Source organism: Anarhichas minor, unplaced genomic scaffold, assembly GCF_050575085.1.
Source record: "Anarhichas minor isolate MPS153535 unplaced genomic scaffold, ASM5057508v1 ptg000018l, whole genome shotgun sequence".
In the NCBI taxonomy this organism is placed as follows: domain Eukaryota; kingdom Metazoa; phylum Chordata; class Actinopteri; order Perciformes; family Anarhichadidae; genus Anarhichas; species Anarhichas minor.
Window position 1 is genome coordinate 5,325,440 of NW_027466464.1, and position 24,163 is coordinate 5,349,602.

General features: G+C 45.4%; 2 protein-coding genes across 2 annotated transcripts; one reads left to right on the forward strand and one right to left on the reverse strand.

The window, feature by feature from the left end:
- Positions 1 to 1,709: 1,709 nt before the first annotated feature.
- On the reverse strand, positions 1,710 to 8,342 carry xkr6a (XK, Kell blood group complex subunit-related family, member 6a). The gene is made up of 4 exons (XM_076094313.1): positions 7,759 to 8,342; positions 3,428 to 3,624; positions 2,352 to 2,769; positions 1,710 to 2,217 (listed from the first exon to the last, which is right to left on the reverse strand). The coding sequence occupies exons 1-4, from the start codon at positions 8,340 to 8,342 to the stop codon at positions 1,710 to 1,712; spliced, it is 1,707 nt and encodes a 568-aa protein (XP_075950428.1).
- gckr (glucokinase (hexokinase 4) regulator) lies at positions 3,493 to 24,025 on the forward strand. Its single transcript, XM_076094312.1, has 20 exons — positions 3,493 to 3,640; positions 16,867 to 16,938; positions 17,360 to 17,509; positions 17,588 to 17,656; positions 17,732 to 17,800; positions 18,006 to 18,079; positions 18,827 to 18,893; positions 18,986 to 19,039; positions 19,171 to 19,265; positions 19,354 to 19,459; positions 19,546 to 19,664; positions 19,950 to 20,048; positions 20,372 to 20,469; positions 20,693 to 20,760; positions 21,620 to 21,716; positions 21,795 to 21,904; positions 21,990 to 22,067; positions 22,398 to 22,541; positions 23,300 to 23,434; positions 23,513 to 24,025. Exons 2-20 carry the CDS (start codon positions 16,888 to 16,890, stop codon positions 23,624 to 23,626), a joined length of 1,797 nt encoding a protein of 598 aa, XP_075950427.1. The 5' UTR covers positions 3,493 to 3,640; positions 16,867 to 16,887; the 3' UTR covers positions 23,627 to 24,025.
- Positions 24,026 to 24,163: the final 138 nt, after the last annotated feature.

Consider the following 24,163-nt stretch of genomic DNA (forward strand, 5'->3'; position numbering starts at 1 on the left):
CCAACATAATTAAGACTTCACACGAAAATGTGGTAGACACAGATCAAAAGTAATTAGCCTTGCATTACCTAGCGAGGTAAACCGACAGAGTAGCTGAAGAAAATCTAACCTCCCGACATAACAGGGAACGATGTAGATGAACTGTTAGACCCCTAGATGGCATACTTGTTAGTATGTGCTGCCTTATGCCTCTTGCATTGGGTAATATTTATGATATAACCATACATAAGTAATACTGAAAACCTCAGCAGCCTGCAACACTTATTCCACCAACATGGGAATGCATTTGTAAGATGATGGTGCCACTGTGTTTTTTGGGATTCTTCTGTTTCACTTTAAAACTGGAACATTTTGGAGTCTCCATAAGAACGGTAGCATTAATATCATATTTATTATGCTAACACCATAGCATACACGCTTGTGAGTGTGAGTGTGAGAGAGAGTGACAGTCCTCTTGGCAATAAAAAGATCATTTCTTTAACACGTGGCCTGTAGATTGGTAACGTTTAAAGCTGTCTCAGCTAATATCTCAGCTATCTCACTGAGTTTAGCCGATGTAGCAAGTTTTTCTTTTGGCACAGAACATTTTTATTTGCACAGTTTCACATTGACAGCCATTCAGAAACAGGAACATGACATTGTTTTAGAGGTCTTATTTTGAGCTGCTTTGACTTCTCGTGTTCTCACTTTTGGAGTTAATGTTGCTAACTGTCGTCGTGTATCGTGTATGCTTTAGTGTTAGCATTCTTAAAGAAATAGTTTTAGAAAATACGCTTATTGTCTTTCTGGCTGAGGGATGATACCTCTCCTTTCTTTAATTTCAAACATAGCAAAGCTAGCTGATTCCCTCAGCTCTGCTAATGGACTCCTGACTCTAGCTCCATGTTTACGGTGCAGACATGAGAGAGAAACATAACTAACTCTGGCAAGTAAACAAATATGTGTATTTCCTAAAATGTCAAACCATTCCTGTAGCGCAAACTTTGAGTGAAATTCGGAATTTGCTTGAGTGTGTGTCTCTGTCTCCATCTTTCCCATCATGCTCTGCTACTCTCCCTGATAACCTTGTCAACATACCTCCAAAAACGATTTGTCCAACTGCTTTGTCCCCAGTCGACAACAACGTCACGGTACATAAAAAACATCCCTTCTATACATAGAAAATATATACACTACCTTTTGACTAGACTAACGACGACATGTTCACAAATTCCTTAGTGACGTTCTTACTTTGTGTCACACCTTTTTATTCTACTGAAACCCGTGGAAGTGCGAGCGACACAACGTAAACGGCATGCGGTGGTCCAAGACTCCTATGTGAAACCGCGCTCCTTTTTCTATTTTTAGTTCACAGCTCAGCACGAACGTGTGGTATTAATTCACTGAGACCAGATGAAGAGTGGTCAGAGGAGTTGGAAATAGAGCGTCAGAAGGATGAGCAAGGAAGGAGATGGACTCGCGCTGAAGCAGCTTGTTGAGTCATGGCAATGGGACTCGCAGGTCGTGGTGTCCGCAAGGAATGTGTGTGAATATGTGTGTGTGTGTGCATAAAAGTGTGACTGATTACTTTTATGTCTGTGTGCTTACATCAAGTACGATGTTGTGCATCTGAATCTTCTCTAAATCTGAACATCCATGTGTACGTACATGTTTTGTTAGGGTGCACATGTGCTTATGTGTGCTGATGTTTGTGTGTTGACTTGTGTGTGTCAGAATGAGGACTCATACTGCAACAGTTCATACAGCAGGGGTCCGTCACGGTAGCGAATGCCCACAGCGGCCGGCGTTATGTACTGCAGGATGTTTATAGTCCTCCGCAGGCGCCTGTCTACGTAGTGGGCGTCCCACGCTGGGTAACGCTTCCTGGGCATGTCGATTTTTATGAGCGGGCCCTCGGGCTTGGAGGTGAGGATGGGCGCCGACCTCACCTGGAAGACGGGAAGACACGTCTCGGCCACATCCTCATCCGTCTCGGACTTGGCCATGTGGGCCGGGGTGGGCGGGGCGGTGGGCGGGGCCGACGGGGGGAGGGGGAGACCCCAGAGCAGCTGGGCGCAGCAGGACGAGGCGGGGCTCGGCTGGAGGTGGGAGGTGGCGGGGTGCAGGAAGCCGTAGTACAGCAGCATGACCAGGACGCCGCCGGCGAACGTCAGGTAGACGCCACACAGCGCTGGGACGGCGTAGGAGTCAGTCAACACTGGGTCCCTATAGGTGTACCTTTTAGGATGGTGGCGACAGAGGGTTCAATTCAGGTGTCTACTTCTACTAATGCTATAACTTTTTAAATTTTGATTAAACATGATATTGTATTAGTTGCATCCAGGTTCAAGATGCAAGGAAATGCAACTCACCACAGTCCAGTCAGGATGGTGTTCTCGGCCAACACCACAATGTAGTACGCCACCATTCTGTACCGCGTCCGGCCCTCCTTCACGTTGAACCAGCAGAAGATGTAGACGATGCCGACCACCATGTTGAAGAGCACCTCCTCCCACTTGGACATGCAGAAGTCGGTGCCTCCGTGCACCACCCAGAAGGCCATGGCGCACCAGTGGACCACGACAAAGATGCCGAAGTAGATGTGGAAGAGGGAGGCGAAGAGGGCGAGCGAGAGGACGCGTGACGAGATGGTGAAGAGGCGCCAGAAGAGGTGTAGCAGCGCCCCGCGGTAGCTCATGCTGCGCTGGTCGTCACGGGAATCCCGCAGCAGCTTGTGGTAGGAGGCCAGGACCCAGGCGAGAGACAGGAGGGAGCCCAGCGAGGAGATGCCTATAGAGAGAGTCAGAGGAGGGTCACAGAAGGCGAAAACAGAGAACAGAGGTGGCTGATGATGTGGGTGCTTTTTATTTCTGTGTGACTCAATCAGAACAAAGTAGAATCAAGTTTTCATGGTTCGTGAAACAAAAAGCACACAAATTTCATTATGAGTCAGCTGGGGTGTTTTGTGTAACAATGTAAGCGCATCCTTAAATAAGAAGCAGTGTGTGACGCAACAAACATTTGGTAATGGCACTGGATGGTATGAGCCTGAAACTGTTATTTTGAATGTCCCAGCTGCTGTGTGCATCCGCCCCCTGTACTAGTCACATATTTGCATAAAAGTAGAAGGTGTCCCTAAACTCCAGAGGCATAGGGATGAATAACACCAGTGGGTGGCCGCCTAGATGATACATTTTCTGGATGAATAAGGAAGAGTAGGCCGATGGAGTTCGGCTAGCACGTCCCCCGGACACCTATGATTGCACTTTTTTTCTAGGACTACCAGAACCAAAAGCACTGAAAACTGCACCATCTGCAGCCACAAATGACTGAGCATGATGTGTGCACATTGCTAATTACTGTTTGTGCAGCTGTTGACTTGTATGTGCTTTGTGGTCTACATGAAAACAGGGCGTTGTGTTTTTGGTAAATGTGTCCGTCCACCCACACTGCAGCGTCTCGGCCCGGTTCTCCTGGATCATAATGCAGAGCTGCAGGACCAGCTGAGGTGCGGACTCCAGGAAGGTCTCCAGCAGCCGCAGCATGTTGACGTCCGCGTACTCGAACATCATGGCCCAGTACCAGCGCCGCTGGTGCTCCTTCTGCCGACGCGACATGATGCCCAGGTACAGAGTCCTGATGTACCTGCAGGGGATCAGAGGTAAGAGCACTAATTATAAACGCATCATTTTTCGGCCCTATTGTTTTTTTTCCCTCAGTCATTTTTCATTTATTTTCTTTCTCACTACTTCCTGCGTTTTTCCTGCTTGTGACTTTAGTTTTAAGATGCTCCCTTCTACTACTGCTATCATTAATTATTGATGAAATATTAATCGGATTATCCTACTCGATTAATCGATCATCAGAAAAGAAAAGAGCTACCATCAGCTTCTTTTTTGACAATCAATCGTTGCAAACATTTGCTTTTCTTCATCACATATGATAGTACCCCGAGTATCTTTTGGTCTGGGATGTTGGTTTGGATAAAGATAGCACATTTATGAATGATTGTGGCCATTTTCACTCTTTCGGGAAAACTATCAACAGATTACTCAATAGTTGAAGCTCTAATGCGGCTACGATGTATAGCGCTATCGAACTTGTACTGTAAATATTTCTAGGTTTCATCACAGTCTGATCGTTGATGGAACATCTTTATGAACAAAGATGGAGGAAACTACAGTACATGTGGGTGGGATGTAGGCAGCGGTTTCCATTAAATCGCCCAAGGGCACTCACAGACTCTGTGTGTGGATGCATGTATGTGTGTATCTATGTACGTGCGCAAATCCTCCTGGTTCCCCGTGAGCGCATTACTAATACCCGTGCACGGGTGTCAACGTGTGTGTGCATGTACTCCTACATTATGCAGGAGTCTGCATGTGCGGCTCCATGTTTGAAACATATGAGCTTTATTCACAAAACATAAATAATGCAGCATCCCTGGGAAAACGCCCACATGTGCATGCACGCCACTTCAGTCACATACCAGTCTGGCTTAATGCAGATGCCTGTGGGCGATCAATCATGGGAGGGCTTCTGGCTAATCAATGATCTAGTGGCACGTTGAGGAGGGAGTGTCTGCTACCTGGAAACTCCAATGTGGCCTGCATTATCATTCCCATACTTGGTTACAAGCACAAGCTTGTGGACCATGGACAACTTACGATGTAAATATTCTGGACGGACGAGCCAAAGTGCTTGTCCGGTGCCTGTGGGATAAACCTAGAGACTAAGATGATCCTGCGCTCTCAGAAGAACTCCTCAGGACTCGGAACACCTGGGTAGAGGAGCTCTTGAAACCCATAGTCGTCTATCACTGCAACATTCCAGCTCACATGGACCAGCCCAATGTCACCCATGAGGTTACTATCTTTTGGATCGCCTCCCAAGTTGCCAATCTGCGCATAGAGGAATCTCATGGCACGGGTAACTGGTCAAGGGTAGTCCTTCAAGGGTAATTGGTCAACGGTAATACCAAAAAGACCCACTCAGTGCCTTGGTTGGAGATCTGCGCTGAGCTTACTCCGCCAATTGGACGAACAGTGCTCGGGACGGATTCCTGCAGGTTTACAGTCTTTATCTGGACCCAGATTGCTGAGATCCAGGAGCTCACTGGCTAGCTCGGATGTTCACGTCAGGACTGTAGAAGTCAATATTAAAGACTAAACACGACCAGTTAGCAAGTTGATGACAGCGCTCCCTCTTGACAGCATTGTTACTGGTGGCCCTTTTTAATAATAAGCACATTTGCAAATGTGGGTGCGGTTCACATCAGGTCTGGCTTAATGCAGAGGCAGGGCAATACCAATCATGGGAGCCGCTCCTGGCTAATCAACAATCCAGAGGCACGGTGAGGAAAGAGGAGAGTTTCTGCTGCATGAAACCTCTTTATCCTTTCCATACTTTGGCATATGACACACGACTATGTGTGGTCTGATGACACGGTACGTTTTAAACATCTGGAAAACGGACGGTACAGAGTTCATTGGTTATGGACATATAACTATATGAATATATTTTCATATTTTCCTCTTGTCCATACAATATGCATGCCTATATGTTTGATTTGCTGCGCTGTATGTTATTGAGTTATCATGACATGATTTTATTTATTTTGTTTTGCTATAATTTTATTTTATTAACGTTTTACCATGATCAATTTATTCAGTTTTGCATTTAATTTTTGTTATTTTCTCTACTTAATTTGGTCTCTTCGGCGTCTCTCCATTTTCGTCTAGTTTTCGTCTCGTCAATTATTTGTAAAGCACTTTGAATTGCGTTTGATTTGTTTGAAAGGTGCTACACAAATAAACATGCTTGAGTGACTTATTGATTATCCACCCTGACTTCCTGTCTTTAGATCAGGGGTGAGGGGCCATCCCATATATTCCAACCTATTCTTATTATCCTAGTCTTCAGATACGTGAATAACCAAACCATTTTAATTAAAGCCAAATGAGTGGATTATACAGCTTTAAGATAACACACAAACACCAAAATTATGTTTGTCCTTGACTCAAGAACAATGAAGGATAAATAACCAGCATCGTTTGTTTGGCTTTTAAAAAAAATCTGTTAACAGGAAGTCCTAGTATTCAGGGTAAGGATTGAGGCTTTACTGCGCAGCGTACAGACACTTAATGCCTTAACACGGAGGGATGTGGTTTCAAACCTACCGAATACAGTAGATCTTCATCCCCTCTACTCTCACTCCTCTTGCTCTTTTTTCTACTCCCCTCCCCCCAGTTTATGTGTTGTGTACGTGCAACCTTTTCTCCCTCCTCCTCCTTCCCCACCCCTCCTTCCCCCCACAGCCTCTCCATCTCTAAGCGATCCGTCTCAATCAGGCCGTACCATTTCCTCAGCCACAAACATCCCCACTCCCTCCTCCTCCTCCATCTTCTTCTTCCTCCATCTCCTTCTCCTGCCCCTCCACTTCCTCCACGTGGGAGAGTCCATTCCGCAGGCTGAGGGGGGCGACTACTGGGTGGGGTGCATGGAGGTTGAGGTTTGCATGTGTCCGTGTGTGTATACGCGAGGGCCGATTTTAAACCTACAACCACAGAGAGGCCGAGGCAGAGGAGCTGAGTAGCACAGCAGGAGGTCAACACACACACACTCATCACTCTACTCTCTCTGCTGACCGCCCAGAGGCAAGTGGACACCATTAAGGAGTCTTCTTAGAGAGAGGGGAAGGGAATGAGAGTAAACGCTGTCCTTGCATAGAGGGCTAGGAGGGAGACAAACAGTGCACTCCTGCTGCTACTACTACTACTGCTACTACTGCTACTACTGCTTCTGTTAAAACTACACAAACAAGTATGTGAAATAAGACGTGCGTCTGTATAAGAGCAAAAGGGTCCATGTGTGTTTCTGGTTTTTCCCGCCAGTGCTTTTAGCACCACAATTAGCACCTACCCCTGTCCAACTGCGTGTGTGTGTGTGTGTGTGTGTGTGTGTGTGTGAGAGAGAGAGAGAGATTGAGAGAGAGATGTGTAGCCAGAAGCGCAGATGCTCTCCCTCTTTGTACTCTCCATGCATGCTGACACCCACAGGAAGGGCCACGACACCGTTTTTCCACTGGTCTCACACACACAAGAGCATGCACACACGCAAACACAGATTCACACTTACACAAATATGCACACACGCACACACCCACACACACACACACACAGACCCAACTTCTCTGTTCTTCAACTAAAGCGAAAGGACCCCTGACTGGGAAGCTGTCCATGGTGCTGAAAATTACACTGTGGATTGAGGGCACAGAGTGTCAGTGACTTACATTCTGCTTTTTTATCCCCCCCCCCCCCCCCCCCCCCAACTAGAGATTGTACAGTATGAGTTGCAGAATTCACTTTTCATACGGTGACCCCCCCAAAAAAAAAAGAACAGAAACTTAGATCACTGTGTCTCATGACTGCCTTTTCTGTGTCTGCCCCCCCCCCCCCCCCCCACTGCCTCTCTGACTGTCTCTCTTTATCGGCTAACTGTCTGTCATTCCCAGATAGTAAGTGAAGCGCTGGGGGGGGGGGGGGGGGGGGGGGAGCCTTTCCTTGTCCTCCTCTTGCTCTTCCTCTCTTGCCTGTCAGTGTGAAGCAAGCTTTGCCTTCTTCCAGCTACATCGGGTAGACACCACTCAACCCATTAAGTGTGCGTGTGAGAAAAAGCTTGTGCGTGTGTGAGAGAGAGGGAAAAGGGGGAGAGGGAGTGTGGTGACAGATTAGGATCAGGTGCATGTTGTTGTTTGTGACCCCCCCTCCCCCACCTTACCTCCACACTTGTCCCAGCTGGAGGATGTGTATGGTGGCCTGCCACAGCCAGATGGTGGCCAGCTGCAGGCGGTCCCTGCCAGGATACAGGCACCCCAGAGCCACCGCGCCCCGCTTGGTCAGCCCCTCCACCTCCCCGAGCCCCCCGCCGGTGTAGTCCTGCACGAACCAGCGGAAGCTCAGAATCTGCACCAGCACGGACGGCACCAGCACAAAGAAGAGCGTGAGGCCGAACCAGAGGTAGTCCTGCCTCTGGTAGTACTCGTTCGCCAGGCACAGGTCCGTGCCAACGTCCCAGAAGAAGACGATGAGGGCAAAGATGATCCAGAGGCAGTCCAGCCACAGCTGCTCGCGGGGCGGGCAGTGAGTCTCCCGGATACCAAGCCCTCCTGCGTGCTGGACCCCGCCGAGAGAGCCGAGGCAGGCTGAGCGGCAGCCCCAGTAGCAAGCGGAGGTGCGGCAGCACTGGCAGATGTGGATCGCGGCGGAGTCCATCGGCTCCTCGCCGTCAACATCGTACAGCTGCGCGAAACCGCCGCTGCCGTACCCGACCCCGGCTTTGCTGCCGTCCGACTGCGCGGCCATGTTCCCCTTCCCGCTCCTGCCCTCCTGCGAAATGCACGACAACCGCACCGTGGTGCTTTCTCGCGGGGCGCGGATTTCACGTCACTTCCCAGATACCTGCTGTCCCCTTCGCTCTCGCGCAGCGGCGACTGCTGTGTCTCTTTCCCGTTCGGGGCGCAAGGAGCCATCAGAGCCAGTGGCCGCGCGACGGCGGATCCCCTTCTTCCTCGTCCAGTCGGGACACCGCCACCGGGCGCTCGCGAGCAACAGTAGAATCCTTACCCGTTCTAGTCCAGCAGCCCTGAATCATCCCGTCCTGCGCACGCGGTCATCTAGGACGGGGGGAGGCTATGACGTAATGCATCTCCCGCTGTTCTTAAGACGTGTGTGGATGTGTGTGTGTGTGTGTGTGTGCGTGTGTGGGGGGTGCGCACCGGACACTAGGAACCACGACTAGCGCTAATATAAACCTTCCCGTTCAGTCAACCGGAGGACCCCCGACTCCTGTCTCTCATCCAGCCCGCACTCCGGCTGCAGGTACCCGGCATCCGCTGCAGCCACCAATCCGCTCCTTTCCGCAGCTCCAGCCCCTCTGCAGCTCCAGCCTCAGCTCCTCACTTTCTCCCTCACACTCTCACTCCGCCCCCTACCGGATGAGGAACCTCAACCCAGAAGTCACATCTGCACGCAGGCACACGCACGTGCGTCAGAATATATATATATATATATATATATATATATATATACATACAAAATACACTGTATTGGAACAGGGTGGATTGCTTTCTAATGAAATCAGCTAGTTTTCTCCATAGAAGGAGGGAAAACGAGATTTCCAGCGTCTGACATTCACCTCTCCATCATCATCCTTTCCTCCACCTTCCATACCCTCTCTCCCAATAATCCCCCTCCATCCATCCATCCATCTCTCTCTCTCTTTCTCTCTCTCCACTTCCCACCTCTCTCACACTCTCCATCTATCCCTCCAGTGGGCTGACTGCCCCGTGGCTCCGCCAGCCTAATCAACCGTCACATATGTGTGTGTGTGATCCCTGCAGGGAGATGGAGAGGATTTAGGAATACGAGAAATTGGGATGGACTCTGTGTGTTTGTGTGTGTGTGTGTGTGTGTGAGAGAGAAGAGTATAGGAACTAGGGAGTTAGAAAGCTGCGAGGCCGCGGATGGAGAAGAGGGATGGAGTTAGAGGACGGATGAAGGGAGCATGAGAGAGAGAGCGAAAGAGAAAAGATGATTCGAGCGGAAGCTGCTCCAAAGGGATGAAAAGATTGACAGGAAGAATGCACGAGAAAGAGAAAGGATGACTGGAAGATTTGAGGGAGAAAATGGGTGTGTCGGGGACGGAGGAGGGGGAAAAGGGGGATTAATCCACAAAATATGGAGATGATGAAGGAAGGAGGGATGATTTAGGGAAGGAAATGAGAGTGAGATAAGAAGCAGTTTTTTCTTTTATCATAGAGAAATAATAAAGGGCACTCAGTGAGTATTCCTATCAAACTGAAGTGGCATGCACAGCCTACATCTTAAACACGTGCATGCTCAGCCACCCCTCTCACGAGTGTGACACACACACACACACGCGCCTAATTTACTTTGCCTAACCGCTCGCACACACACGCACACAGGCTCAGAAATATGCAAAGCACGTGCTGCATATCTTCATCATGCACGCGCTTGCTCCTCGTTCTCAGAAGCACGTTTCTGTGCAAGCAATTGCACTTTATCTCTGTCTCTGTCTCTCTCCCTCTCCCTCTCTCTCTCTCTCTTTGTCTCTGTCTGTCTGTCTCTCTCTCTCTCTCTCTCCCTCTCTCTGTCCAGTTGCCTCCTGGTTGCCATGACGACCGCGGCTGGAGGATAGGGAGGCGATGGTTACACATATGCGTATGTTTGTGTGTGACCCCTGACACTTGCACTTAATGCCAATAACACCAAATATGTCTGGGTAGATGTTTGGTGCACATTTCTTTTCATGAATTAAGAAAAAATGAAATCCTTAAAGTCAAGGGTGCACATTGTGTCACATCTGGGAAAAGATGTAAATCCAAACTAATTGGTCGAGGCTCAATATGCCACAAAAAAGCTTTTTTTTAACAGTATTGGAGGGAAAACGTGTGAAATTATACAATGAATGTGCAAAAAATGGCACTTACATGCAATAAAAACCCAAACCTCCTCACATGAAGGATGCAGTCTCTACTGTGCAATATTTATCAGAAATGAATCCGCCAAAACGCGAGAGGACTGGAGATCAAATGCTGCCTGATGATTTGGTTTAGTTCAACACAAAAGCGTATAAGTAGCGGCAGCAGCTCCTGGGTCAGCAGTAAGCCTCAAGAGATCGAAACAATCATCTCGTTCTGGGTTGATTGGAGTCGGGAAATGCAAATTAGGAGTAGCAACATGTGACTGTATGCAAAACCTTATAGGGAAGCTAAGCACACTGAAGATATAACTAATCAGGCACGTTCATTTATTTTCTGCTTACAGAGGGGAAGTCTACTTTCATGCTGATTAGAGCTTTTTTGAGTGTGTGTTATTTGGGCTTCATTTTCAGGCACACAAATGCAGAGAGCCCCCAAATGTGGCCAACTGTTTCCAACCAAGTTGTTTTGGAGTTGGCTTAGTGACAGCATCAGGCAGAAAATAAAATGTCTCTTTCCCAGGGTGTTACGAGAAGAGGATTATGAGAATAAACACACTTAAGCGTTGACGACTTTCTTGCTCCTTTTGGGTCAAGAATTACAGCGGGGATGGTAAAGGAGCTACCGCGGCTCGCTCTCCACCGAAGGACCCTTTAAGGGTTTTGGCGCCACGGTCAAGTCGAGTCAAGACACGCGGAACACGAGCTACTGTGAAGACAGGTTGAAAACGTGTTGATGTCCAAGGCCCCAAAAGTGTTTACTGAGAAGCAAATAAAAATGGAGGCGCTTAATCGTGGCTTTGACTAAGTTATCTCACGGCCCTACGCACAGCCCTGGTGTCGGACTGACTCAGAGAAGTTGGCGCCAAACTGTGCCTCAGATGTCTGGTATCATTAATAATCAGCGTGAGCCAGTAACGAGTAGTATATATGCATCACTCTGCAGAGAGTCTCGGGCCTTTGCAGCGTACTGTACTGTGCGTGAAATTCAATTTATGTTAAAAAAAGAAAGAAAGATAGATTTATATATATGAAGTGCGAGGAGGAATAATGTTAGTTGTTTATTCGCCTGTGTCACTGACGGCAAATTAGCCGGCTTGTTATGACAGACAGTCGTGGGAGTTTCGGGGGAGTGAGAGGCTCGCTGCAAACAGACTGACTCTGAAAGCGATGGGAACATATTAGACTCCACAATCTGCTGGGGCGTAAATATTTTCACACTGCTGAGAATCACTTGGATCATTTAGGGCTGGAAAGCATGTTTGTGTCCAAACCCTCTGTTGCTCGCTGTCGGAGTTTGATCTCCGCGTTCTTTTTTGTTGCTTTGGTTTTGAGTTATTGCAGTTTGGTCCGTGTACGTTTTAGTCATCTGTTTTACCGTTAATTCGGAAAAACCAAAATACGGAAATACCATGGTATTCTCGTTTTTCCCCATCAGACAGCACACTGCCCAGTCGGACAAACTGTGGTCTGCCCGTGAGGTAGTCAGTGATCCAGGAGACAGTGGACGCGTTAACCCCCACCACCCACAGCTTCTCCCTCAGCAGCACTGGTTGGATGGTGTTGAATGCACTGGAGAAATCAAAGAAAGTGATTCTCACAAAGCCACCGGATCCATCCAGGTGCGACTGAGCTCGTTGCAGCAGGTAGATGATGGCGTCGTCCACTCCCACATGAGGCTGGTATGCAAATTGCAGAGGGTCCAGTGAGGATTTCACCTGCGGTCGGAGGTGGGCCAAGACCAGCCTCTCCAGCACCTTCATCACATGAGATGTGAGGGCAACTGGTCGGTAGTCATTGAGGCCAGATGGTGTCGTCTTCTTTGGTACAGGAACCAGGCACGACGTCTTCCACAGCACCGGGACTTCCTCCTGCTTCAGGCTCAGGTTGAAGAGGTGTTGCAGGACATTAGACAGCTGGATGGTGCAGGTCTTCAGGACCCTGGGGCTGATGCCATCAGGTCCAGCAGCCTTGCCTTGGTGGAGTCTCTCCAGCTGTCTCCTAACCTGGCCAGTCGTCACAGAGAGGGGGAGGGGGGGTCATAGTGTCGGTGGTGGCTGAGCCCTTTGATGTTGAGGGCTCTGAGTCCATGCAGCTCACCAGGGGGGACAGAGGGGGAGGTGGTGGTGTTTGGGAGGTGTGGTGTGTGGAGGACATAGATGAGGGCTCTGAGCTAAACCTATTGAAGAAACAGTTTAGCTTGTTTGCCCTCTCCAGGGAGCCCCCTGGTTGTCTGCCTCCAACCTTGAAGCCGGTAATCTGCTTCATCCCCGTCCACACCTCCTTCACGTTGTTCTGCTGGAGTTTGGCCTCCAGCTTCCTCCTGTAGGTGTCCTTGCACTCTCTGATCATCAACTTCAGGTCGCGCTGGACTCTCCTGAGCTCGTCCCTGTCCCCAGACCTGAAAGCTGCTTTCTTCTTGTTAAGAAGAGCTTTCAGGTTGGAGCCATATGTGGGTTAAATGCTGTAGTCCAAATAACATGACTTCAGTTTTAATGCCATTGAGTTACAGAAAGTTTGACTCTAGAATGTTTCCCCTAATCTCAAAAGACAAGAGCAAAAACCAGATTAATTGGTTCTCTTTTCTTCTTTGCTGCCATGTTACCGGTCTCGTGACCCCTCAGATTGATCTCTGGAGCTGTAGGCGGATGCAGACCGTCAGGATGAATTGAGTTGGGAACCAATGCAACAGACTACCAGCTCTTTAGCATGTTGGACACACCAGCATGACACTGTCTCGTAAAATTAAGTTCCCATTCAATAACACTGGTCTGCAGAAGACTGCTGTGGGAGAAGGGCTGTTGAAAACTGCGACCGCGATATGAGAGAAAAACATGTCCCTCGAAATGTAATTGAAATTGCAGTTTAATGATATTGGAATGTAATTTTGTAGGAAAAAGGAATGTTTCTAGTGAGATACAATATTAGTTTCCTCTTTCGTTGTAAATTGGATTAATTTGCTCTATCATCACGAAGGTCAAAGGTCACATTTTGCCTGAGTACATTGTGTTGGCCTTCATAGTGGTTTAAATGATCAGATCCCCTTCCAGGTAGCAGGTGCTTGTGATTCTATACAGGCAGTATGACGAGTCTCCTTTAAATAAAAAGTTTGGAATTTTATGTGGTACTTATTTCGCTTTCAAGTCAAAGTAGTAAAGGAAAAACTAAGTTTGCTAGTGTAATGCATGCACAGAAAACACATTGTGATAAGTGTAACCACAAATATTAACAATATCTGATGTAATTGATCTTGTTTTGAACAATAAGATTAAACAATAATAAAAAGTTCAAAAACATTTATTGAATTTCAAATATATTCTTAATATATTATATATAATAGTACATTGCAAATACATTGCCAATAATTGTACTATTTGCAAATATATAAAATATACTAACATTGTACGTCTAACAATTTGCAAATTAAATCTTTAAACACACTTTCAAATAAATGTAATATAGTGCATTTTCGAGAAATATAACAAAAATATACTTAACAGAGAGCAAAAAAATTCTAATTTAAGTTTATATGGTACATGTATTACTAAACAAAACAGAATGACCATGTTTCAAATTAAAACAACACTGAACCATCAAAACAAATTGCACCGCTGCGGACTCTCGCTCACTAAATAGAAACACAAACATGCTCCACATTATGTTCCTTTCTTTTGGTTGAACTGCTCGTTGTTACACTTCCGTCTGATGACCGCTCGCACGTCCGAGGCACTCGTCTGCGGAAACTCTTGAATAACAGCATCTGTTAAGAGACGTGAAATGATGTCACACAGCATATTCATACAACATTTTCTTCTATTTTGACCACACAGGAAATCCTGTTGAACCAATATTATTTTTTGAACAGTAAATCAGGATTAATATTGAGGAACTATATCAATATGATATGCCAATATTCTTACCAGTGCAGGTCAAACATATATTTCATCACGGGTGGTGTGTTGAACATGTGATCCTGCTGCTTTATAAATCACAGAAGCTTTAAATTGTCTACATACGACTCAAGACAATTACCTACCTGTTATGGCCTGCACTTTGGCAACGTCCAGTTGTCTTTTAGGAGGTCCCACTTTCCCAGACTTCCCAGTCAGGGTGGACAGTACAAGGACCTCCTTTGTGAACACCAGAGCAGCCAGCTCCTGGCAAAAAAGGGTCATGATCGATTAAGCCGCAGGAAGGCCCTCTTTGAAACCGTCACTGTGCTGCCAGCCAAGGCGTGCTGTATACGAGAGAATCAATGGAACACATTTATATACAGTTGGAAGATCTCTCCCTACCTATTAGGAATTAATAGACCTTATTCACATATGAATACAATGTGCTTCATTATTTAAAACACTGCTAGTAGTCTGTACATCCCTCTATGGTGTGGAGGTTCCCACTCTCTACTAATTCACATGACTGATGTGTGACACATGTAACCTAGTAAATCCCATCACTTTATTTCTGACACATTTTAACTTGAACAGCAGACGATGCTGGGGAAGACAAAAGGAACGTGGTGTCATTTTTCTATAGCCCTTACACTGAGCAATCAACATTTACTTCACAATGACAAGTTAAAGCAAAAAAGTTCAGCATTGTTTTCCTTTCTCAAAATCACAGACATGTTCTCTACCTATTCAACAGGTGTGAACTGAGTTTTTTGTGCTGTCGCAATGACTTGTTATAACTATTAGTGATATTAGGATCTTAAAACATTTTCTGTAATACAAAACAGTACATGTGGCTGGTTACATTGACTTACCATATACTTCAGAATGAGATGCCCATCATCTTCCTCAAGTTGGATGCCTAGAGGATGGCCGCCCTTGAAAGCACTTGTCGCCTGTATAAAAGGATTACAGTTGTTGAAATATCCCTCAAAACATCAATAATTACAAAAAATGTTTAGAATATATATAGGACCTATGGTGACCTTAAAATATACACTGACTTCATTATACATTCTCTTAATGGAATAATGAATTATCTTAGTTCTGCTTACATGACCCTACTACCTTTACTTATAGTTATTCTCATAAAGCACAACCTGGTGATTACCTTCACTTTACTGAAGCCTGCTTCTGGTGAACTCAGACTAGACTTGCACAAAGTGAGCTTCTGCTGTTGCTCTGTAATGACTCAGCGTCATTGTGTTGACTGAGCGGCAGCTTGCTGCTGAAATACAACGTTAACGTTATGGTGTCACGCCGTTCAGTTTACATTATGAGGGACGGTAACATTAACCCCTTGCTGTTTATTAAGTGCATCTTCAACACCATTTACTAACGTGACTTCACAGTTAGCTTTGTCTAATTCTACCATACTGAAAATATTTGAAAGCACACTTGCAACCAGTCAGGAATATACAGTTGACATTCAGCATGGCCAGTCTACAACTCATTAAATAGCCCATTAACATTTGCATGTTTGTGAAGTCCACACGCTACTAACACAGTCTAAAAGCTACTCAAATTGAATTCACCTAGCATTACACTTGAGAGCAATATCATGTTAGCTTAATGTTAACATACATGTCACCTTCACATTATGTTACTACACAACTAGGCTAGCTGTTGTGACGTTAGCTAAAGTAGCAAACACACAATTGATAGTCAGCTAAATGATTTTTTCGATCAAACACTGTTTTAAAGTGTAAAGAAAACTCTGTTTTAGAACAAATACAACACACATATGGTTATAAATTGCTTACTTACCTGTGGACAGCAGTGCACGAACTGTATTGCATCAAACATCAATGCACCGATTAATCGAAAACTTAATTATTGCTGTGTACATAGATAAATGAATATTAAACAGCATGTAGTCAACTACTGATGCTAACGCACTCCCATCGGCCCAGATTAATTAATTAATTAATGTATTAATTTCTTGCATACGGTCATTATATCGTCTTCACTTTTATTTTGAAATATTCTTCTTTCCGGGTTACCTGTTGTGCTCTGCGTCTCGTTTTAAAGGAAAAAACTAAAAAGGGATTTGCAAAAACGAAATACGGCTCGTTATTTGACTTTGGTTTTTCCGTTTTTGGTTTGAAACGAAAAACGAGAATACCATGGTATTTCCGTATTTTGGTTTTCCCGAATTAACGGTAAAACAGATGACTAAAACGTACACGGACCTTATTTGACTTTGGTTCTTGGTTTTTCCGTTTTTGAATTCAGAACCAAAAACGGAAATACGACCGCCCATTTCCGTTTTCCCGTTATTGGTTTGAAACGAAAAACGGGAATACCATGGTATTTCCGTATTTTGGTTTTTCCGAATTAACGGTAAAACAGATGACTAAAACGTACACGGACCTATCTGGGGCCCAGAACGGACACAGAGGGACATTTCTTGTGACTAACTGGTTGTTTTTGGCAGAAAAGGACAGACTCGCGCACCATGGCTGGATCAGACTGGACTTGCAGTCTCTCCGCTATGCATGACTGGGAGGTAGGTTTCGGGTGATACGTGCGAATATATTAGCTTTCTTGCCCGTTGTTAGACGAGAAGATCGATACCACTCTCATGTCTGTACCCCTAAATATGAAGCTACAGTCAATAACTTGTTAGCCTTAGCTTAGCATAAAGACTGGAGCTAGCTGTGTAATTAGTTTCCAGTCTTTATGCTAAGCTAAGCTATGCAGATTTCTTCATAATTAGCGTACAGACATGAGAGTGGTATCAATCTTCTTGTCTAACTCTCGGCAAGAGAGCAAAAACTGTCAAACTTTCTCTATGTTAAACTGTATTATCAGTATCTACTAACTACTACTAAGAAATGATTCTAGTCTTGGATTGGCTAGTGTACAGAGTGTTTGAATGCAGCAAATGCGTTGAATTGTTCTTCAAATGTATATTTGATATTTCTCAGTCCCCAGATTACGAGCCGTCACTTCCTGTTTCAGAGAAGTCCAACCCCCTGACGCGCGACATCGACCGGGCTTCGCCCAATTGCATTGTGAGGATGCTGCAGGCCTGTGACGCCCAGATGTTTCAGGACGGGACTGGAGCCACCTACCAGGTACAGATGTTCCTGTAATGTACCTTTATTTCGAATATGTTCTTTTCAGGAATTGATTTTTTAAATGTCATTTTTTAGAGGCTTTTGAGTGAACAAGTGGTGGAAACATTGACGGAGGTTGCTAAGAAGGTGGAGCACATTCTTAAGGTATCTATTCTCTGTCCGTCTGTATTTCTGTTGCTCAGTCAGGTGTGTTGTTGAAGTATTGTCTTTCTTTAACAGGATCCACAGGACAGTCTCATCGTACTGAGTGGCTGTGGGACTTCTGGTCGACTGGCTTTCCTCGTCGCGGTAAGAGCTGTCCTGAAATGTGATTTAGTCCACTGCCCACCAGGAATAAGGAAGCAAACTCTTTGTTCAAGAACGGATACTGATATTGTACAAGCCAGACCACGCCAGTAATATTAGGTTAATGACACTTAATGTGTTCAAATCTCACTTGTTTTATGGGAAAAATGACTTCCTGTGCTGTTTTTTTGCTTGTGTGTGTTGTTAGTCAGCTTTTAACAGAGCACTGAGGGAGCTGGACCGGAGTTCGGTCTATTCCTACATTATAGCAGGAGGAGACAGGTATGTTGGGGTTTTGTTACACACTGAAATATATGACCACCAGTATTTGTTCACATTGTCAAAAACTGTATTTACCTCTTAAACTGGTTTTGTTTTAGCGGTAAACACCTTCTTTCCCACAGTATTTCACTATGTGAACAATTAGTTACTCTTTAAGAAAAAGGATTCAAATGTACTTGGAGTGAGACTATGTAACTTTTGAGAGAGGAAATAACAATATTCCACCCACAAATCAAAGTAATAGAACTAATTTAGCTTTAGCTTATGAATGGCTAATGTTAGCTAACGTGAGCAAGAAAATCTTAGCTAACGTTAGATGCAAAGGAAAAGATGAACTCCTCAGCAATAAATCTACTGTAGCTTTAGCTTACGGTGGCTAATGTTAGCTAGTGTAAGCTAACATTAGATCAATATTGCTGTTTAAGTGTCATTACTTGGTCCGTTTGCTTTTGTTTATTAAAACTGTATCTGTGACAAACTAATGCACTGTTACAATAGCACAAGCAAAGAACAGTAATCAGCAAACTCCTTCTGTATTGCAGTGTTACACAGAAATATCTAGCTAACATTAGCCACCATAATCTACTGGTCATACTAGACCAAGTAAAGCTACAGCAGTGTTTTATGGCAAAGGAATTCAACGTTTCATACATAAGAGGAAGAATGTATTATTTCTTTATCGAGTTACATTGACTTCACTTTTAACATGGTTAAAAGAAATCTCTGTCTTTCTCTCATTTTCCTCAGAGCTCTGCTATCCTCCCAAGAAGCTCCTGAAGATGACCCCAAACTGGGCGTGCTCAATCTGAAGAAGGTCAGGGACATGCTGGAGAGGGAGTGTGTGTGAATGTAATTATCTAACTTTTTTAACGCATTTGACCACTGCATGTTTTTGCTGCCCTGCAGGTCTGTGAGGGACAGAAGCGTGTCTTGTTCATCGGTATTTCCTGTGGGTTATCTGTAAGTCACTCCAATTGGTCGGAAAGCTGAAATCTGTGTTGGGCATGGGTGTCGATTCATGAGTCGGGACCTTGCAGGCACGCAGATAACTTATGCTAGTTTGTGTACATTTGGTTTCTGGTCTCCTATAGGCCCCATTTGTTGCAGGTCAGCTGGACTTCTGCCTGCAGCACCCTGAGGTCTACACTCCCGTACTGGTTGGCTTCAATCCTACACATCAGGCCAGGTGTGTGCAATAATATTACATAATGCAATATCCGTTTTGGATTTTAATAAAGTTTCTTTTTGACATCCCAAATTTAACAACGTGTCAGGGATGAGCGCATTCCAGGCTGCACGTTCACTTTTCGCAGTGTGGTGCGAAGGATGCAGGAGCTCGCAACGCGTCAAAAGGCCTTCCTCATCAACCCAGCGGTCGGGGTGAGAACCTCCGCTTGTGCTCTTGTGCGACCCAGGAGAGCGGCGCATGTGTCCATACTTAAGACTGCGTGTGAATGTGTGTTCAGCCAGAAGCCATCAGCGGCTCGTCCAGGATGAAGGGAGGCAGCGCCACCAAGATTCTCCTGGAGGTCGTGCTGTCCGCTGCTCACGCTGCCACCTTCGCGGACACGCCCGTCACTCCCAAGTGAGCATTTCGCAGTCCACCGAGAACCTCTAGTCTCCAAGTATATAAAAATTCTATGATAAAGTTAATACAGAAGAAGGCATGTGTGCATTGCTTCATCAGCCAATAGTCATTTATTTATTGTTCGTTTCCATTGTGTCTCGCTGACCTCTAGAGGTCATTCCAGGAAAATGAAAATCCAATATTTTATTGGATTGCATAACCAATGCATTCGGGGGTCCAAACACCTTTGTACCCAAGTGTGTAGCAGAATGATCTAAAGTTAGCTCCTTTGTGTTTCAACAGGGGCCTCCTGCAGCACATGGGAGCATACAAGAAAACCCTGGAGATCACCTACGCTCAGAGAGAGGGGATAGGCGCTTTGTTGGAGGCAGCCGGGCAGAGGTGGGGGGGGGGACATCCTGTTTTTAACACCCGTCACTGTAACCTTGGATTGTTATTCAACTTGTGATTTGAGATTCGGAGCGTCACCCTGGCTCGTAAAATAATTTTAGAATTGCAAGGTGGAAATGTGTCTCTCCACGATGATGCCATTTTGCGTGGTGGATTATCTGAGAGAACTCATGCATACCCATGCAGATGCAACATGCGCCTTTCCTCTCATTAGACATTTTTGGAGATGTCTAAAATGTATAAGATGATAACAGTCGTGTAACTCTTTTTGACCCATTTGGAACCTAACCACTCGCCGCTCTATGTGTTTTCAGCTTGCGGCGTGGCGGGCGCGTGTGTTACCTGGGCTGGGGCCCCCTGGGCACGCTGGGCCTCGTCGACGCCAGCGAGTGTGTCCCCACGTTCGGAGCAGGTGAGGGGAATCTGACGTGTCGGCACTTCGATTGCACCAGAACGACCACGTTGTCTGGGTGATAATATTGTTGCAAAACTCGGGCATAAAGGAAACAATTAATTAATGATCAGAGGCGATGCGTTTTACCAGGTTTGCTTTGACATATGCATGATATGTGTCCTCTCTCTCTCTGTGTGTGTGTGTGTGTGTGTGTGTGTGTGTGTGTGCGTGTGTGAGAAAGGCTGTGAAGATGTTCGGGGCTTCATCAGCGGAGGATACAGAGAGCTGAACAACAATGAGGGTCCACTGGTATGTGAATGGAAACAATGGATTAACTGTTTAAACAGAAGAGGAAAACACCACATAGTTTATGAACATGTAATTATTGTACAGAAATACAGAATAAAAAGGCGCCGATTTAACATTTCTCCTACCTACAGTAGTGCCGTCAGTAGGCTACCAGCCGACTCCAAACACAAAGCTTTCCGCTTCGGCTCATCTGTGGGTGTTAAAGAAATCCTTACATGGCCGTACAAAGTATTAATATGACTGGAATCCAGTGTAATCCAATTAAAATGAAATCCAGCTCTCATTTTGCAGCGCGTGATGACACATCTGTCTCCGCCGTATCTGACTTTTTAGATTAACCCAGAGCAGGATTAGTATGTACCTGCTTTGTGAAACCCAGTAGGACTTGTCTGCTTTCAATGAATCTGCTTAAGTCTTTATTACACCGCTGGTTGGTCTTCATTCAGTCGAGAGTTACTACGAATTACTCTGACTTTGGTTTCTCGGAATGTGCAAGAAAAAAAAGGACAAAAAAACTTGTAAAAAATGTATTATTTAATATATTTAAAGTTATATTGTTTAGGATTTCACATGTGTTAATGCTGTGAACTTCTTAGTACTGCAAGTCCCAGGGTTCAGTTTGTTTGTGCATGTGTCATTTCCTGTGACCACTATTTGAATTCAGCACTGGGACGGCGGACTCCGCCACTGACGATGCAAATTACGTTGTATAAAGTCGTAAATGCCATCAAATATTGGGTTTGATGTGATGAAACATAGGAAGTAACAACTACCGCAAAAAATACTGTACATGTTTCTAAAGTACACGGTGTATCCTTTAGGAGGTTTCCAATCATATCGTGTCTTTGCTGTCCTCTAGGGTCCCGACTTTTGCATCGCACACGAGGACTTCTTGCGTCTGGTCCTGCCCTCTCTTGATGACCGGGACACCGTTCTTCTCATCTACACGCACTCGGGTGAGACATTTCAATTTTTTCCATGTTTGGACTCCATATCACATCGACGCCGCGTGTCCTGACGGTGTCTCTCCGCAGGCAACGTCGGCGAAGTGGCGGAGCTGGCGAGCACAGTGAGAGAAAAGACGTCCAACCTCCACGCTGTTTATCATCGGGTTGATGGAGACACTGCAGCTGCTGAACAACAAGTAACTGTCTGTCTGTCTGTCTGTCTGTCTGTCTGTCTGTCTGTCCATCCATGAATCTAGTAAAGTCTACTTTTTTATTTTGCAGGATGACATCAACAAGCTGTGTTTATCTTCACTAAAATTCACTTGGCCGTCACCTGCTTCAGGGATCTCACTGCACATGGTACAGCAGCAAAGACACACACACACACACACACACACACACACACACACACACACACACACACACACACACCCACACACATTAGTGACTCATTGGAGCACGATAAATAACAGTTCTGCCTCATTTACTCTCTTTTTCTCTGTCTCCCACCCTCCTCCAGCAGAGCTGTAAAACTAATTTGCTCTTTATCGATTTTCAGTTTTTCTTATTGCTCGTGTTCTTAAAATCTTATTTTTAGATGACAGTTATTTTATTTTTTTCCACTGTTGCCTTTGAGTCAAGCTTTCGCAAATGTAGAGACAAATCAATCCCGGCTCCTCTCTCTCTCAGCAGTGGGAGCTGTCCACGAAGCTGCTGCTGAACGCCGTGAGCACCGGCGCTCACGTCCTGAAGGGGAAGATCTACCAGAACCACATGGTGGACCTGCAGGTCACCAACAGCAAACTCTACCGCAGAGCCACACGTTTACTGCAGGTATGTAAAAATGCACCTTTAACGTGAAATAAACTGGATGTTAAACCGACTACTCTACCAAAAACAATGCAGCCCAGATACCAACCAGTTCTCCTAAACTGTGATACTACCTGACCCGAGCTTTTCAGGTAGTTTATCGATGAATGCGATGAAACACAGATTTATAATTCTTCGTTTTCTTTGGACAAATATGTTATCGAATTTTTCAGCATAATATAACATTATAAAAACATACACTATACATTGAACATAAAGGCACACCTAAACAAAACACATAAAGGCACTTTGAATATAATGGTAATAATGTTATTACACTATGGTGGATAAAAAGAAACGATCTGATGCTTACTAATAATAAAACCGTTCCAAAGCCAAAAATATGAAAATGAAAATTTCAAAACAAAGCCATAGTAATACTTCCCCCTCCAGACATTTAATGAATGAGCCCCATATCTTATCTTTTTCTATATATGTAAGTTTGTGCATAGCTAGACAATGCAGCAATCCATCAACTTTGGTTGCTTGGTCTAGTCATGGGTTTCCATGGAAACAGCTTTATATTGTGCTCGCATGGTGTACTTTCTTAAATAAACTGAAATAATTCAGGTTTTAGAACTAGATTTTGACACAGGGGTCCCTCCAAGATTATGTAACAATGCAGGACATATTGTACGTTAGTGGTGCAACTTCCCAACACATTTGCAAGAAAATCATCAGTAGATTGACAGTAAACACTGAAAGTCTCCTTCTGCTTCCAGAAGCTGTCCGGTGGTCCGGAGTCCCGGTGTGAGGAGGCTCTCCTGAAGGCCGTCTACCGGGTGGACGAGCTGACGGCGGACATCACGTCCTCCGACGTCAGCGCACATGTGCGCGCTGCCAGAAGCGGCACCAAGGTGAGGAGGCAGAGCGGTGCATAAAGAGGAACGTATGGATTGGAGGCTTGTCTCTTGTTACATCTTCTCTGTGTGTAGGCGGTCCCTCTGGCTTTGGTCTGTTTGCTGACGGGTCGATCTCTCCGGGAGGCGGGGACTCATTTGGAGCAACAGCCAATCGTGAGGGAGGCCGTGGAGGCGTGCCTTTCATAATTGACATGGCGGGTTGTCATCTACCCACACAGTCATGTAATCAACCCTCTATATCCCCTCCACGGAGAGGTCATAGGTCAGCAGATTAACTGATTTCAACCACATTTAGTGTAATTACAACACTCGAGTCAAAGGTCATCTATTATTGGTTATTGCTTTGATTATTATAAGCCAAAAACTACACTGTTTGTAAGAAAGAGTTTGAATTTTGGCACCTGTGGAGGGCCTTAAATACAACACCGTGTTGTAACACTGGAGGGCAGACTTGACACCTCAACAGAAGCATAATAACCTGAAAATGTACTAGTAGACACTGTTTTTATAAAAGTAGCTTCACATATGTAGGTATAAGATGTTATAATGAGAAGTGTGTGCAATAAAATCAGGAAAACATTTTAACCCCCCCCCCCTCCGTGTGCTGTAACAGTATTCTGCAGGTACAGGCTCTACCATATCGGTCCATGTGATGTAAATTAGCCTCAATCCCTTTGTGGCTCACAGGTACTGGATTAGCCTGACGCCTGTGTATCTTGAGAG